The sequence below is a fragment of the Malus sylvestris genome, chromosome 10 (assembly GCF_916048215.2).
Source record: "Malus sylvestris chromosome 10, drMalSylv7.2, whole genome shotgun sequence".
Taxonomy (NCBI): Eukaryota; Viridiplantae; Streptophyta; class Magnoliopsida; order Rosales; family Rosaceae; genus Malus; species Malus sylvestris.
Genome location: NC_062269.1, coordinates 6,353,736 through 6,370,039, shown reverse-complemented (window position 1 = coordinate 6,370,039; position 16,304 = coordinate 6,353,736). Strand labels below are relative to the sequence as shown.

Sequence of the window (16,304 nt, the reverse complement as noted above, 5' to 3'; positions counted from 1 at the left end):
TTTGCAGTCTTTCTTTAAAAGAAGCAAGGAAGCATTGAGCATGAGGAAGTGATGACTGAAAACCCTACTGCAATACTAGGGAAATTTGTTGGCTTCTTGGCTGACTCGAAGAACACATTGAAAGGCAATATTCCAGGTATAATCAGTGCCATTTCCACTGCTCTTAATGCTAATGTTACACATGATTTTTGGATTATTGACTTAGGTGCCACTGATCATATAACTAATAAATCCTCTAGTCTACATGAATTTCAAAAAACTAGTGATCTAATTCATGTGTCTGTTACAAATGGGAAAGGAAAACCTATTCTAGGGAAAGGGAAAGTTAGATTGCTGAGTGAGCATACTGATTCTACTGCCTTCTATGTACATTCCTTTCCTTTTCAGCTCTTGTCTATAAGAAGAATCACAAAAACTTTAGACTGTCTTGTCATATTTTCCCCTCACAATGTTATGTTTCAAGATCGAGTTACACATAAGAAGATTGGTGAATGGTTCTTCTTAAATGGACTTTACTACCTCTTAAAGGAGTCCAAATTTGTCAAAAAAACTTAGTCTCAACCTAAGTCACGCTCAGGAACACCAACTATGGCAGCAACGTCTTGCCCATCCCTCAGAACCTGTGATGACCAAGTTGTTTCCCATTTTTTGTAAAAACACACTTGAGTGTGAAACTTGTCAAATGTCAAAAGCCACTAGGCTTCCTTTTGTTTCCTTTAATTCTAGAACTAGTAGACTTTTTGAGGTTGTTCACTCAGATATCTAGGGTCCTTCTCGTGTAGAATCCTTTGATGGGTATATCTATTATGTTACATTTGTTGATGACTATTATAGAGTGACCTGGTTGTATCTTTTAAAGTTTAAAAGTGAGTTGTTGATGCTTTTAAAGACTTTCACAACCTAATCACAAATCATTTCTCATCTAAGTTATATATGTTAAGATCAGATAATGGCACCGAGTACATTTCCAATAACATGAGTAGTTACTTGAGCAATCATGACATTTTGCATCAAACTACCTGTGTTGGTATTCCACAACAAAAACGGTGTGGCAGAGAGAAAGAATCGAGACTTATTGGAAAAGACTCGATTACTTATGATCTTGTTCCCAAGAAATTTTTGTCTCAAGCCCTACTCACTGCCACTTACATCATTAACAGACTGCCAACTCATGTTTTGAATACTAAATCTTCCTTTGAAGTCATAAAGGGCAGGTCTATAGACTTGTCTCACCTTAGGACCTTTGGTTACACCTGTTATGTGCACATTCAAGCTTCCCATCGTGATAAACTCGACCCTTGGGCTGTCAAATATGTGTTTATGGGATACTCGAGTTCTCAAAAGGGTTACAAAGTGTACAATCCTAATACTGGGAAGCTGGCAGTCTGTAGAGATGTTCGATTTGATGAATATTCACCTTATTTCCACAAAGGTTTGGAGACTAATTCCAATAGGGAAGATCTTATTGACCTATTTCCACTGCCTACTCTAGCAAAAGTTCATGAAGTCACTCCTGCTCATACCAACACTGAGAATTCTCACCCCACTAAGAGTGTAAGTGAGGGCATGCCTAGCTCCTCAGGACCATTAGAACCTGAACCAAGGAGAAATCCTGCACGAGATAGACATCCACCAGTAAGGTTGCAAAAGTACATTACTTACAGTGTAAGACATTCTATTTATGCATCCATTTCTTATCACAGATTCTCACCATCTTATGCTTCTTTTCTTAACAAATTATCCAACACTTTTGAACCAAGGAGTTTTCATAAAGCCTTATGCATGCATAAGTGGCAAGATTCTATGACTCAAGAGCTCCAAGCTTTGAATGACAACCAGACATGGAGTACAATGGATCTTCCAAAGGGCAAGAAGGCAATAAGAAGTAGGTGGATATATAAGACCAAGTTCAACTCCAATGGAAGCGTTGAGAGACATAAGGCATATATAGTAGCTCAAGGTTTTACACAAACCTATTACATTGACTACAAGGAGACCTTTGCTCCAGTTGCCAAAATGAACACTGTGAGGGTATTGTTATATGTGGCAGTCAATAATGCATGGCCCTTATTCCATATGGATGTGAAGAATGCATTTCTTCATGGGGAGCTTGAAAAAGAAGTGTACATGAAGTTGCCTCCAGGTCATCCAAGAGAAAAGGAATCCAACAAGGTCTGTAGACTTCACAAAGCCATATATGGTCTCAAACAGTCCCCTAGAGCTTGGTATTCGAAGCTCAGTTCAATTCTTGAAGCTGCAGGGTTCAAAAGGAGTCATGTTGACTCATCCTTGTTTGTTTGAAGTGGTAATACTGGGAAAGTAGTGGTACTTATATATGTTGATGATCTTATTATTACATGTGATATATGTTGATGATCTTATTATTACATGTGACAATATGAGTGAAATCATGACTCTTAAGCAATCACTTCATAAAAAATAATTGCCATTAAAGACTTGGAGACCTTGAAATACTTTCTTGGAATTAAGGTGGCCACCTCTTCAAAGGGGTTATTCTTGAATCAAAGAAAGTATGTTCTAGATCTTCTGGATGAAGCTACCATGATGGAGTGCAAGCCAGCTTGGACACCCCTAGCTAGCAAACTTAAGTTGCATGAAAAAGGTGATCCTCTCTCGGATCCTAGTGTTTATCAGCGAGTGGTTGGGAAACTCATTTATCTCACTATTACTAGGCCTGATATTTCTTATTTAGTAAGCCTAGCCAATCAGTTAATGCACTCTTCTACACTAGTTCACTGGGAAATTGTTAAAAGAATACTTTGTTATCTCAAGAGCTCAGTAGGTAGAGGAATACTTATGAAGAACAATGATTCAAATCACATCATGGCTTACACCGATGTTGACTGGGCTGGAAATGCCATTGATTGAAAGTTTACCACAAATTTTTGCACATTTGTTGGAGGCAATCTTGTCACTTGGAAGAGTAAGAAGCAAACCGTAATTGCACGGTCCAGTGCATAAGCTAAGTAGAGGGCCATGACAGCGACAACATGTTAACTTATATGGATGAAAAGTCTTCTCTCTGATCTCGGTTTCACAAGCAACACACCAATGTCTTTGTTTTGTGTCAACCAAGCTACCATGCACATTGCCTCTAATCCAGTGTTTCATGAGAGGACTAAACATATTGGAGTTGATTGCCATTACATTCGTGATCAGGTTCAATCCAAGGTGATCGACACGGTGTTCACACGAAGCCATGATCAACTGGTTGATTTGTTCACAAAAACCCTAGATTCTACTCAATTCCAGCGTTTGTTGTGCAAGCTTGGATCAATTGACCCCCTTGATCCAGCTTGAGGGGGAGTATTGAAACAAACCGAATACTAGTTGCTAGTTGCTTATATATGTCACAAGTATGGTTGTAAAGCAAATGTCACAAGTATGGTTGTAAACATCACTCTAGCTAAGTCATGGGTTAAAGTGATTTTCTCAACCATACTCTAGTCTTGTAGGCCTTGTCACTCACTTAGGTCTTTTGTCAATCTTTCTTCCTTGTTTCTAGGAACCACTTTACTTGTTATTAATATTTGTCTTGTCCACTTGTTAGGACTGATTTGGTAGTGAGGTATGGCTGTTAACCTTCCTCTTGTAGTCTTCTTTTCGGCTCTCTATAAGAGTTGTCTTTCACTCTTGTAAAGATGATGAGAAATACAATACAAGATTTAAAACAAAAACTCAACACCACTTCACACATTGCTCGTCTTCTGATTGCCCCAACCTCCATGCCTCCTATGCTCGCTGGTGTAACGCTTCTCGGAAACTTTGGGTGCACCACCATGCATGATGTATAATTAACGACGTCAGTAATAGTACGTAAGGGGTAGGGCAGGTGCTAGGAAGTGAATCATATAAAAGCTTCTGGTCTTCTCCTTCCACATTATATTATACGAAATTGTATTTTATTTTATTTTATTTTTATTTTTGGTTTGCTTAGGGCGGAGCATGCCTTAAACAAGAAAAGGGGAAACCCTGCACTGGTTTGATCCACCAAATGGGTAGGGCTGTTGGAGCACTACTCCAACGATGAATCAAATTTTATGCTTAGAAGAACAAACAGAAGTGTTGAAAGTAGCTTGAGTCCTATAAGCTGTCCATTTAAACAAGTCCACATTTCCTCTGGAGAATATCAATTTCGTACAAAACATCACTTCATTCAGGAATTCTATACTGGAAACTGCTTGACTATGTGTAAGGGAGGCATTCCTTCTTCAACAACGACGTTTATTTTCTTTTCATCATTCAAGATCAACTTTAAAAAGATCCCTCGATTTGGAGACCATTTATTCTTCCGTATGCATCAAACAAATTGATGATTCATAATAAAGTTGTTACTTGTTACCATAAACGTCAATTTGTTCGAGACATATGCATTCTTAAATGGTCTATGAATTGAATGAACTTTATAGATGATCTTTCGATTATAATAGAAAGAATGAACAATTTCAACTATAACTAGAAAGGTGAAATGATATCACGTCATCATTGAATCAGAGAAATTACTCTTTACGTGTAATGAGTCAAGTTTTATGTTTTTTGTATTACTCAGTGCGGAAACAAATAAGTTCATCATAAATCAAGGTCATGGGTGTCGGGACTTTTATTATAAAATGCTCAATCTTGGCCGGCTGGACACGTGCGTATGTAATCACTTACACGTGCTAGTATGCAATCACTTTTAGTTTAAACCTCATGAAATTACTGCACCAACTTAGCAACTTCAATCAAACATAGAGTTACTATTTACAAGGCACAAGTGGTGGACTAGCTGTATCTATAAGTGCTTGTGACGATCTGAGTTGCTTGCTCAACTCGAACCATACATATATATCACCCAAAAATTACTTTAAACGCAAAGTAAAAGCAGACCGAATCGGGCTCTCCACTACTCCCCAAAGTCATCGAATATAAGCTATAGTTGACAAAAAATAACTTGGACAAATCCCACCAATGCCACCACATAAGGCACTCAACTATTGTTCCATGCATGAATCAGAATATTAATTGAAGTAATCCTCTCTATTAAGTTCTTGGCATTCCAGTTGATAAACATGTATAATTAGCACCTTCATTCCCTAAGTGTGATATATACACAGAAGCTAGGAATTGCGATGGCAGGTAGGAGAGAGAGGTGCAATGGGTGCGGAGTACAACTTGTAGTGCCTCCAAAAGCACAGATAATTCGCTGTAGTGTGTGTCAAGGCGTCACCCATGTTAATCGAACCTCCATCAATCCTTATATTCAAGCGAGCCATGATTCAATAAACCAAGCCACTGACCTTTTTAAATCCCTAATGACTACTGTGATTACCACGGTCTCCTCCACGAGTACTGGCCACCCGTTTAATCATCAATACCATTATCAGCCTCCCCAGCCTTCAGTACCAAAACCCTTGATGCCTCCTTCACAGCATGGAAGACAGCGTGCGGTGCTTTGTGGAGTAAGTTACCGTGGGCGGAGTTACAAGCTCAAAGGAACTGTGAATGATGTTCAGTGCATGAGATACTTTCTTGTTGACAGATTAGGCTTTCCAAATGATTCCATACTCATGCTCACAGGTATTGTTAATTACTTCCACACTTCAATCACAAAACAAATACTAATATTTTCTCAAATGTCATTTCTTTAGATTTAACAACTGTCAATTCACAAACCTCTTGCAGTAAGTTGAGACCAAATTCTACTAGAATATCATTATTTGACCTGTTTTACCAATGTCATGATCATCTAAACCATGTAGTATATATACGACTTGATGTTGTCTTGGTGCAGAAAATGAGACAGACCCTTTTAAGATCCCAACAAAACAAAACATACGATTGGCGTTACAGTGGTTGGTGCAGGGCTGCCAATCAGGAGACTCGTTGGTGTTCCACTTCTCTGGCCATGGATCAAGGCAGCGCGACTATAAGATGGATGAGATTGATGGCTACGATGAAACACTGTGCCCTGTTGACTATGAGACCCAGGGGATGCTCCTTGATGATGAAATAAATGCCACAATTGTTAGGCCACTGCCCCATGGCGCCAAACTTCATGCCATTATCGATGCCTGCCATAGTGGAACTGTTCTTGATCTACCATTTGTGTGCAGGATCAACAGGTAATGGTTAAGAGTACCTATATGCCCAGCTACGTCTTAATTAAACGCCTACAAATTGTGAAATTTGTTCAATGTAGGGAAGGATACTATAAATGGGAAGATCATCGATGCTCACCTATTTATAAAGGCACAAATGGTGGACTAGCTGTATCTATTAGTGCTTGTGATGATCACCAAACCTCTTCAGACACTACGGTGAGTATTTTTGATATATGCAAAAATCAACCAATAACTAGTTCTTAACTCATAGGTATTTTTCTTTCACAACGTTGAACAAGGTCCGAAGTTTAAATCTCTCTCACCCATATCAATAAAATATACTTATGTATATATATGTATCATTAATCTTATGTGCGCATTCGTGAAGAATAATCCATCACTATCTGAACAAGTTGATAATCAAAATACATAAATAAAGAATTTATTCTCTTGGTATAGCATATATTCATCATGTTCTTACTCACTATTTAGTTGGTAAATAAGAATAGCATAGGTTTATATTACCATTACTGTGTTTGAATTTTGTATTAGTACCATAGCAGCTGGGAGAGGAGATCTTTCTTCCACAAATGAATTGAATTTAAATAAAAAACAAATGCAAGGTAAAATGACACAAATTTGATGGGATTGTTCAGGCTTTATCGGGATACATTTCAACCGGCGCCTTGACTTATAGCTTTATCCAAGCAATGGAAAATGATCCCGGATTGACGTACGGCTATCTGCTGAATGTTATGCGCCAAATAATTCGTGAAGCAAGAACTGGCATACGCCTAAAAGGGCCAATCGCAGCTCTTGTAAATAAAGTACTTCGGACCGGATTATCACAAGTAAGTATATTTACATTTACATTTTGGAGACAATTTTCGACGTATCTGGAACACCAGCTAAGGATTTACAGCCCCCACTAATAGACGTTTCACACGTGGCTAATATGCTTTTTAAATGACACCAGAATTCTCTTGAAAGATAAAGACCTAAACCTCTCATCTTCAACAATCTATGAATAAACACTTTAAAGGCCAAAACATGACAAGTAGCTCATAAAATACTTCAAAATAACAAACATGCACCACATTTAGAGGCAAGCTCAATACAAGGTGGGGACGCAATCTGGTTCCCTAAGCTCTTGAAACCATGAATCGAACAAGATATTCATATATGATCTGGTTCGGTTCATAAAACCAAAATATTATCAAGTAAATTGATACAATCCAGACCTACTCACTTATTGTTCAGTTGTACCGGTTAGCGGATCTAGGTTATACTATGATGGTGGTGCTTAAACCCGGAATTTGAGCAGTATCCACTGATCATACCAGCCATGAAAGTACGTAGCTGGTACTTCGCCACCTAAACCAGTCCATGAAGTTCGCCAAGATCTAATTCAACATTTGCCTTCTCACCTTCGTTTTCTTGTAAACCATCTCTCTCCTCAGATTTAGAAGCTTTTCGTGGGTTTACTATCTTACGAGCTTATTCAAAGAGCCTATTCAAGATACTCTGAATAAGAATATGACGACAGAATACATATATTTTTCTATATGAAATATAAAAAAAAAAAAAACTTTTAGAAAACACTACAATCAACTAACTCAAGCTCTCAAATAAAGATATTGTTCAACAAAACCAAATAGGATTGATCTAATATTGTTGTTTGAAATTACAAATATGTATGTACCTCTTTTAGAACAATATCAAAATAGTACAAACAAGTGTTATACGCGTTATTATAGCATAAATAAATTAATATAGTTATACTTGCATTCAACTTAATGTCCCATAAACTGCAGAGTTCTCTATGTTTTATAACTTAATAAAAGGTTTTTTTTTTTGTTTTTTTTTCAGGAGCCTCAGCTGTCATCATCTGAACAATTTGACATTTATTCAAAACAATTGGTGTTGTAACATGGAAATTAAGTTTATACCACTAATAATCCACCCCAGCTGGATTGGTGTCTTCTCAAATTGAGTCCTAATTAAGTTACTTTTATACATGAGCTTTTCCTCAACTCTCATGTTTTTTTACTTTGTTAAAAAACAACAAATATTACATAAGATGAATTAGTTTCGCGTTTTTCCTCAACGTTCTTCCCATGCTTACTTTTCAAGACCATTCACCTGTGCCTACCTCATTATGTGTTGAGAAAATTTCTCACATCTTGTCATTTTATTAGTTTTTCACCATTTTGATGCAATCTATGTGGGTTGGATCTTGTACATACACGCTTTATATTTCAGTAAATTCGTGGGCATGTACTTACACCCCGAACGCACCCGCAGCTCACCCCGCTCCCCACCCCGTCCCCTTTCCCGACCCCTTTCCCGTCCCGTATATTCAATTCACAGATTCACATATTCAAGTATTCAGAAAGTGTTTAATACCGAAAAAATTAAATTCGAAAAAGGAGACGAACATACTTATGTGAGAGCTTGAAAATAAGAGAAGGGGCAAAGAGAGAGAGAGAGAGAGAGAGAGAGAGAGAGAGAGAGAGAGAGAGAGAGAGAGTAGAGATGGAGAGTGAGAGAGAGAGAGAGAGAGAGAGAGAGAGAGTAGGGGGGGAGGAAGATAAAAGAAGGCTTTTGGCCTGCTATAAAAATCATGACATTTGCCCAAGGAATCCATTCGTCGGGCAAACCTTAAACACTCGACGGGCAAATTTAAAAAATGTGACACGTGTATTGTGAACTCGTTATTTCATCGAGCAAAATGACCAACGCGTAGGGCAAAGGTTGCATAGAAATGTCGGCCCAATTTAATTTTTGGAGAAAAAAATGGTGGGAACATGCCTTTGCCAGACCAAATTTACAATACTTCGTCGGGCAACCATTTTAATCTGGGAGAAAGTTTAATTTTTCGAGAAAAAGTTGGGGGAATTTGAAAGTTTGCCTGATGAATTTAGTATTGTTGCCTGACGACGTTGTTAAGTTTTTTGACGAAATTCCACAATACTGGGCTGCTGAAAATTCAACAGCCATTCCTACTTTCATCCAATTAGATTTGGACACGTGTCCAATTTGTGTTTATAATTTCAATTATTTAGACATGTGTCAAAATTTGATTGGTTGAAAGCAAGAATGACTGCTGAATTTTCAGTAGCCAAGTATTGTTTGACGAAATTTACCAACTTTAGGGCGAACACCAAAAATTCAATTTTCCCTATTTTTTTATTCATTTTCAAATGGTTAAAAGATGATCAAATTTGATCATTAAGTCAATTCAGTGTGTGGTTTTACCTTCAATTAGCGTCCTTACAAAAAAATCATCAAAATCAAAGGTTCTATAGCTATTAAATTGTCATCATACATTTGTAACCGTCTAACCTTTCGTCTCGTTACCTAATCTCTGAAAGTTATTGGCATATGCGATCTCTTACTACATTCAAACAAGTTTGACGGTTGGATCGTGAAAATTGGTTTCGTTGACTGTGTATCCGTCAAAACAGTAGATTTAACAAACGCTTAATTGGAGTTTATTTTATACTTCTATTAAGTAGTATGTAATATTGTGTAGCAACCACTAGTGTACATATTTTACATTGACGATGGGGGTGAGTTCGTTGTATTCTTCTTGGATCAAGAAGTGTAGTTATGAAAAATCACCAAAATCGGAGCTAATATAACTCTTTAACCTTGATGATACGTTTCTAACCGTCGAAGAATTTTGTCATGTTAGATAATCTTAGAAACTTGCATTGGGTGAATTTTGGCACATGTCATCTCAAAGTATATACCAACTATAGCGACGTTTGAATTGTTGAAATAATTTCGCATACTGCAAAAATCATCAAAGGAATTGAATATGCGAAAATGTCCCTCACCTTTACCCAAAGAACTGTAACCCTAAACACTAATATACACCCCGGTGAATTTCTTTCTGTCGAGCAAAACATGGCTTGATATGTGCCAATTTTTTCTCTTGACGTGAAAGCTTTGTCTGACGTCGTTTATTTCTTTGTCCATCGAAACGTTTCGTCACCTAAAGTCTTTAAAACATTCAAAACGACGACTTTTGCCCGATTAATTTTTTTTTTTCATTTGGCATTGTGTTCGATGAAACTTGATTAGTCAAACTCTCGTCTGGCAAATGATTTTTTGGTTGTGAATCGATTGTATTCCTGAATGACCAAATTAAAAATTCCACAACACTGAGTTAAGGCTAGTTTTGAATACAATAGAATCCAGGAGTTAACCGACTACATAATAATTATTAGTTGGAAAGTTTCTTGTGTCCATATGTAGAGAAATTGATTTTTTAATTGCTAGATTATTGTGGGGATAGAAACATGATGAATGGAAAAATTCATTGGGTTAATTGGGAGACCAAGGGTTTGCCAAAAACTGATGGGGGTATGGGTTTCAGGAATCTACAAGAGTTCAACGCTGCCGTACTTGCTAAACAATGTTGGAGAATTATTAAGGAGCTGGATTCTCTCTGGGTTAAGGTTCTTAAAGCCAGGTACTTCCCTTCCACCTCGTTCCTTGACACTATACAAGGATGCGAGGCGTCATGGGCTTGGGCCAGTCTGTTAGACGGGAGAGAGATTCTTCTAGATAGCGCCCATTGACAGATTATAAATGGTTCCAACGTTAGGATCTGGTTTGACAGGTGGATCCCTTCTCTCCCCAATGGCCATTGTTGATGCACAAAACCAAAAGGTCTTGGAACAACATAAATCCAACCGTGAATCTGCAAGAAAGTAAATAACACAAGATGTGTCGTGGTTCACCCCAAGGTTTGGGCTACGTCCACACTGATATTGTATTTATGAGGAAGAAAGTGCTCTGAATATGAGAGTGAGAGCTTTGAGAGGATGAGGGGGGCTTAAGGCCTAAGAATTGGCCTCTAGAAGTGAGGAGGCCCCCATAATTGTGAGGGTGAGGGGTCCTTTTATAGAATAAGGGCTTCTCACTTATTACATATTTGCCCCTTTCTTTATTACATAATTACATTTAAGTCCCCCAAGTATTTATACGAGATATAAATACGGAGGCCCTAAGTATGGTATAAATAGTAGTCCCCCAAGTTTTCAGTCAAGAGAATCTTTTGGCTGGAGACTTGAAATTCAGTTCATGTGTGGGTCGAAGTAACTAGATGTCATCTTGAACTGATACTTGATATGAGACGGTGCTCAAAGAGAAATGATGCTCAACTAGAAGTAGCACATGTTGCGAGACTGCTTAGCTTGTGGCTTATGTTGCCTTGGTTGGCTCGGCTTGTGGCGTTGAATGTGAGGGAGCCCCTTTTATAGAATAAGGGCTCGCTCCTCATTACAAAAAATGATGGGCTAGAGTTGATGCTCGCAGCGAGGTGGTTGCTTGTAGGGTTGGGCACTTGGAACTGAAAACCGAAACCGAAACACGAATCGAATCAAACCGCACCAAACGGTTTGGTTTTGCGGTTTTGAAACGGTTTCGGTTTCAAAACCGAACTGCGGCACACAAAACGGTTTGGTTTCGGTTTTGGGTTTTGGGTGCAATTTTGTGCAGTTTTGGTGGAGTTTTGTGCAGTTTTTGGTGCTGTTTTTTATTCAGTTTTGCTGCATTTATATTTTTTTTTGCAGTTTTGACTCTTTTTTTCTGCAGTTTTGCTACAATTTTACTGCATATTCATTAATTAATATATGAGGAAAATAAAACCGTCTTATGCATAAATAGGTTTATATTTTAAATTGTACATTTTTTTTCTCAAAAACCAAATCGAAACCATTTGAAACCGCACCACACCGAACCGAACAGTTTGGTTTCATTTCGGTTTTGACTTCAAAACCGCACCGCACCGCATCGCAAAATGTTTCGGTTTCGGTTGTGGTTTCACTCGAAACCGCACGAAACCGCACCGCGCCCACCCCTAGTTGCTCGGCAGGCGGCAATGCTCTTTAATGATGGTGAGGGAGTCCTTTTTATAGAACAAGGGCTCGCTCCTCAATACATGAATAATAGGTGTTCTCTAATGAAAGTGAGGGAGTCTCTTTTATAAAATAAGGGCTCACTCCTCAATACATGAATAATGGGCTAAGTCCCCCAAGTATTTTTTATGAGGCCCAATATATGGTACATAGTGTAGTCCCTCAAGTCTTCGGTCAATAGAGTCTGTTGGCTGGAGACTTCAAATTGAATCCATGTATGGGCCAAAGTGGCAGTTGTTCAGAGGCGGTATTTGTATACCCTGCACTGAAGCTTTGTAGGTGAAGCCTTGCAAGTGAAGCTCTGTAAATGAAGCTCTGTAAATGAAGCTTTTGAAGCTAGAGCTTTTGTAAATGAAGTTTTTGAATCTGGAGCTCTGTAAATGAAACTTTCGAAGCTAGAGCTCTGTAAATGAAGCTCTTGAAGTTAGAGCTCTGTAAATGAAGCTTTTGAAGTTGATTGACATGAGTGATGCTTATGAATGTTTATGTTGATTGACATGAGTGATGCTCATGAATGTTGACATGAGTGATGCTCATGAATGTTGACATGAGTGATGCTCATGAATGTTTATGTATGATTGACATGAGTAATGCTTATGTATAACTTGAAGTACTGGGCATACTTTTGATCACCTGGTTAGTGATAATAGCGGCAGGCTGCCGAATAATTTTGGAGTACTGGACGTACTTTTGATCACCTGGTTGGTGATAATAGCGGCGGGATGCCGAATAATTTTTTGTAGTACTGGGCGTACTTTTGGTCACCTGGTTGGTGATAATAGCGGCAGGGTGCCGAATAATTTTTTGTAGTACTAGATGTACTTTTGGTCACCTAGTTGGTGCTATTTTGGGCTTATGGGCTTTCGCCTTCCACATAACATTCTAGCCCATTTATTTTGGGCTTTGCCGCTTTTTTTTTATTTTTTTTATTTTTTTTATTACCCTCTAATGGGGTTTATACAGATGTTTCTGAAAGATAAGAAAAATAAATTACATCATTTAAAAATAAATCCGACCCTCTGCTCAATGGGTCACGCCCATAATTCTCAGTTTAAGGGTATCTTTTTTCGACCTTGCCTCATGTATCTTGCTTTTTAAAAGCCGTGTATTAGACACAAGATTATCAATAACAGTTTTTTGTTGATCAAGTTGAGATTTCAAAATATTACCACTATCAGCAAAAGATTTATGCCTTTTCAGAGCCTCACGTGCAAGATCATTCTCTCCTTTACACAAGTTAATCACGTGCATGGTGTCGGAAAGGTTTCAAAATATTTAACAAGATGCTGATCACCTCTCCCTCTTTCTCCATCACCACTTTTTTACTCAATTCTTTTCCTCCCTTTATTCCTTGCTTTTCTTTTTGCTTTTACTTTTGCTTTATTGGTGGTCTCAGCAAGCAACATGATGTCTTGTTGGGTGTCTTCATCTCAAAGAATGTGCCGGTAATTGTGAGGACCCCGACCATGCAGGCTGTAGAAACAAGGTTTTCGATTGTCTTGATGGTTGCCCAGTATTTCTGATTCCAACTTATCTCGCAGTTCCCTGGCCTGAACTTTCAATGTCTGCATTTCACCGAACAATTGGTGTGCAACCATTTTAATCTTCTTCTCTATTGTAACAATTATGCCCAGATTCCCATCACTCACCATGGCATCGACCCCATTAACTATTTTGCTGAAAGACAGCCAAGACTGAAAGCTCTTGCTTCCAAAATTACAACTGACTCAGGAAATGAAGCTTCCCATCCATTGAATGAAGAGGTTTCATGACAGTGTCAATGCTAAACATCCGTTGAAGGAACTAAAAGTTGAGCTGGAAGCTGTATCAGAGCTCAGGGTTGATCTCAGTGAGAGAATCTTGATTGTCTTGGTCTTGAGAGCGCTTGGTTTTCTTACGAGAGACGTGCATGGTTAGAGTCAACCATGGCTGGCTCGTCACTTTTAGCTTCCCTTCTGGGAATTCAGCTTCCGCCTCTTCTTCCACCCTCCACGGAGTTGATGACATCAATTGTTTCTTCGTCTTCGACAAGGTCGGCACTCTCTCTATACTACCTTGGCGGAGAGCCTTAATCTTACGGTCCAGCCCTCGAGTTATAAGCACCGAGTGTAAGTTCTGCATTGCTTGGACCAGAGCTGCTGGGTCCAATGGGTTTGGGTCTTTCTCATCTTTTCTTGCGGTAGCACCAGTTGTTAAGTACTCGTTTCATACGGCAATGACAATGATGAAAATGGCGGGAATGAATGGCAGGACGCGAGTGGCAAACCATTCGTCCGCGGCGGCCACTTTCGTGATGATGTTGGTGACATGGTTGTTCTCCATAGCGACAATGAGGTCGATCCCGGTGTTGGGAAAGGCCTGGAGGATTTCAGGGTTGGTGTCGTAGATTTTAGCCTTGTCTATGAGAGTGGCTTGGAGGAGCTGAGCCACTATCTTTGGAGGTGGTAGGTTGTTTCCGAGAGTGCCGTAGTTTATGCCTACAGCTGAAACAATGACGTTCAGGAATGGGTTGAAAATTAAAGGGTGGAGAAGGATGAGGAGGAAGAACGAGAGAAAGGTGGCCATGGCGGTTCAAGTTCAAACAAGTACTGTGTTTAGGCGCTGCCGCCATCACCGGGAGCTAAAGCGGAAGACATGGGTCTTACAGTGACTGTGCAGGTGTTTGGTTCTTTGGTTTATGCAGATTCACGGCGGAGGTGAAAAAATGAAAGAGAACCTACACAACTTTTCGTATCGTTTCCCATAAACGGCGTCAACTGTTGACATGAGTGATGCTCATTCATAGTAAGGTTCTATTTATGTCAGTCAAAATCAAAAAGTTGAATTTTTAATCGACTGTGGTACTCGACAATGAGAGCTTGAATTTATAAGACCTTTTATTACAAACCATGAATATTTAGTGATAAATGATACGCACATTGGTGATCCACGGAGCATGATAGGCTTGTATAGCTGCTGGTAAAGAACGAGCTGTATAATGTACGATTGGGCTACCATTGGAGGTTTCTATCAGATTGCAACGTCCCTCATCTTCTATGTGCCAAGCAGTCAAGTTTGGAAATATATTTGGAATCTGAAGACGCCTCCAAAAATTAAAAATTTCTTATGGAAAACTTTACCTAGGGCCCTTGCAACTATGGCGGATCTATTCAAACAAAGGTCATCACCTTCTTCAATCTTCCCAATCTACAATGACAATGAGGAATTATTGGAACATTTTCTACTCTTCTGTCCGTGGGTGGAGCCTATTTGGTGGCGGGCAACTAAACTACAAGATAAATAAAGATGAAACCACTACTTTTGGCTCTTGGTTACATTCATTAATTAGTTCTCATATGGGTTTCATGTTGGAGAAATCCACACTGATGCCTCAAGTGGCTTTTACTTGCTGGCACATATGGAAGGCCAGGTGTGATGTTGTCTTCAACCATAAACCAATATCTCTTACACATGCAACTCAAGCTATTTCTTGTGCTTTGGTAGTTTTTGAACAAGCTCTGGAAAGAAATCCTGAAAGCAATCTAGCGGGGCAGCGTGATTCTTCCCAACATATTGTTTGGTCTCCTTTTGATTCAGAGTGTGTTAAGATCAACGTGGATGCTAGTTGGAACTCCAGTACTCAAAATGGGTATGTTGGAATTGTAATTCGAGATCAAAATTCTATGTTTGTTGTTGCTAGAAAATCCCCAATCAAGGCTTTTAAGGTTGTTGTGGCAGAGGCATTAGCGGTGTTGGAAAGATGTATGTTTGCTAAGCAGTTGGGTTTAAATAAGGTGATCGTGGAGTCAGACTCAAAGGAAACAATCTTGTGCTTAAGGAAATCCATTCAAAATAGCAGTTAGGAAGTTTTCCCCACCCTTACGAAAATTGCTCAATTAGGGGAGTCTTTCCAAGTTTGTCGCTGGTCTTGGGTTCCAAGAACAGCTAATATGGTGGTTGATCATTTGGCATCTTTCACATCTCCGAACATGAGCATTCAATCTTGGATCGACAGACCACCATCTTCGTTGGTTCATGTTCTCAACAAAGATGGTCTGCTTTGTCCTCTTTCAAGTTAAGGTTTTGAGTGATGTAGGAGGGGAGACGCTTAGCACCAAGTGCAGCTAGGCCTGGCAATTCCCGACACGACCCGATAACCCGACACGACACGACACGAAATTAACAGGTGTTCAGGTCGACACGATAACAAATTGGGTGTTATCGGGTAACCCGATAAGCACCTGTTAAGATAACGGGTTGGTTCAGGTATACACGTGGGTGACACGATACA

General features: G+C 39.1%; 2 protein-coding genes across 2 annotated transcripts; both read left to right on the top strand.

Moving 5' to 3' along the window:
* The first annotated feature begins 4,973 nt into the window (after positions 1-4,973).
* On the top strand, positions 4,974-8,211 carry LOC126585710 (metacaspase-1-like). Its single transcript, XM_050250196.1, has 5 exons — positions 4,974-5,580; positions 5,795-6,125; positions 6,203-6,320; positions 6,761-6,955; positions 7,974-8,211. Exons 1-5 carry the CDS (start codon positions 5,133-5,135, stop codon positions 8,031-8,033), a joined length of 1,152 nt encoding a protein of 383 aa, XP_050106153.1. The 5' UTR covers positions 4,974-5,132; the 3' UTR covers positions 8,034-8,211.
* A 7,158-nt stretch (positions 8,212-15,369) lies between these two features.
* LOC126584175 (uncharacterized) lies at positions 15,370-15,876 on the top strand. The gene has a single exon (XM_050248642.1). The coding sequence runs from the start codon at positions 15,370-15,372 to the stop codon at positions 15,874-15,876; it is 507 nt and encodes a 168-aa protein (XP_050104599.1).
* Positions 15,877-16,304: the final 428 nt, after the last annotated feature.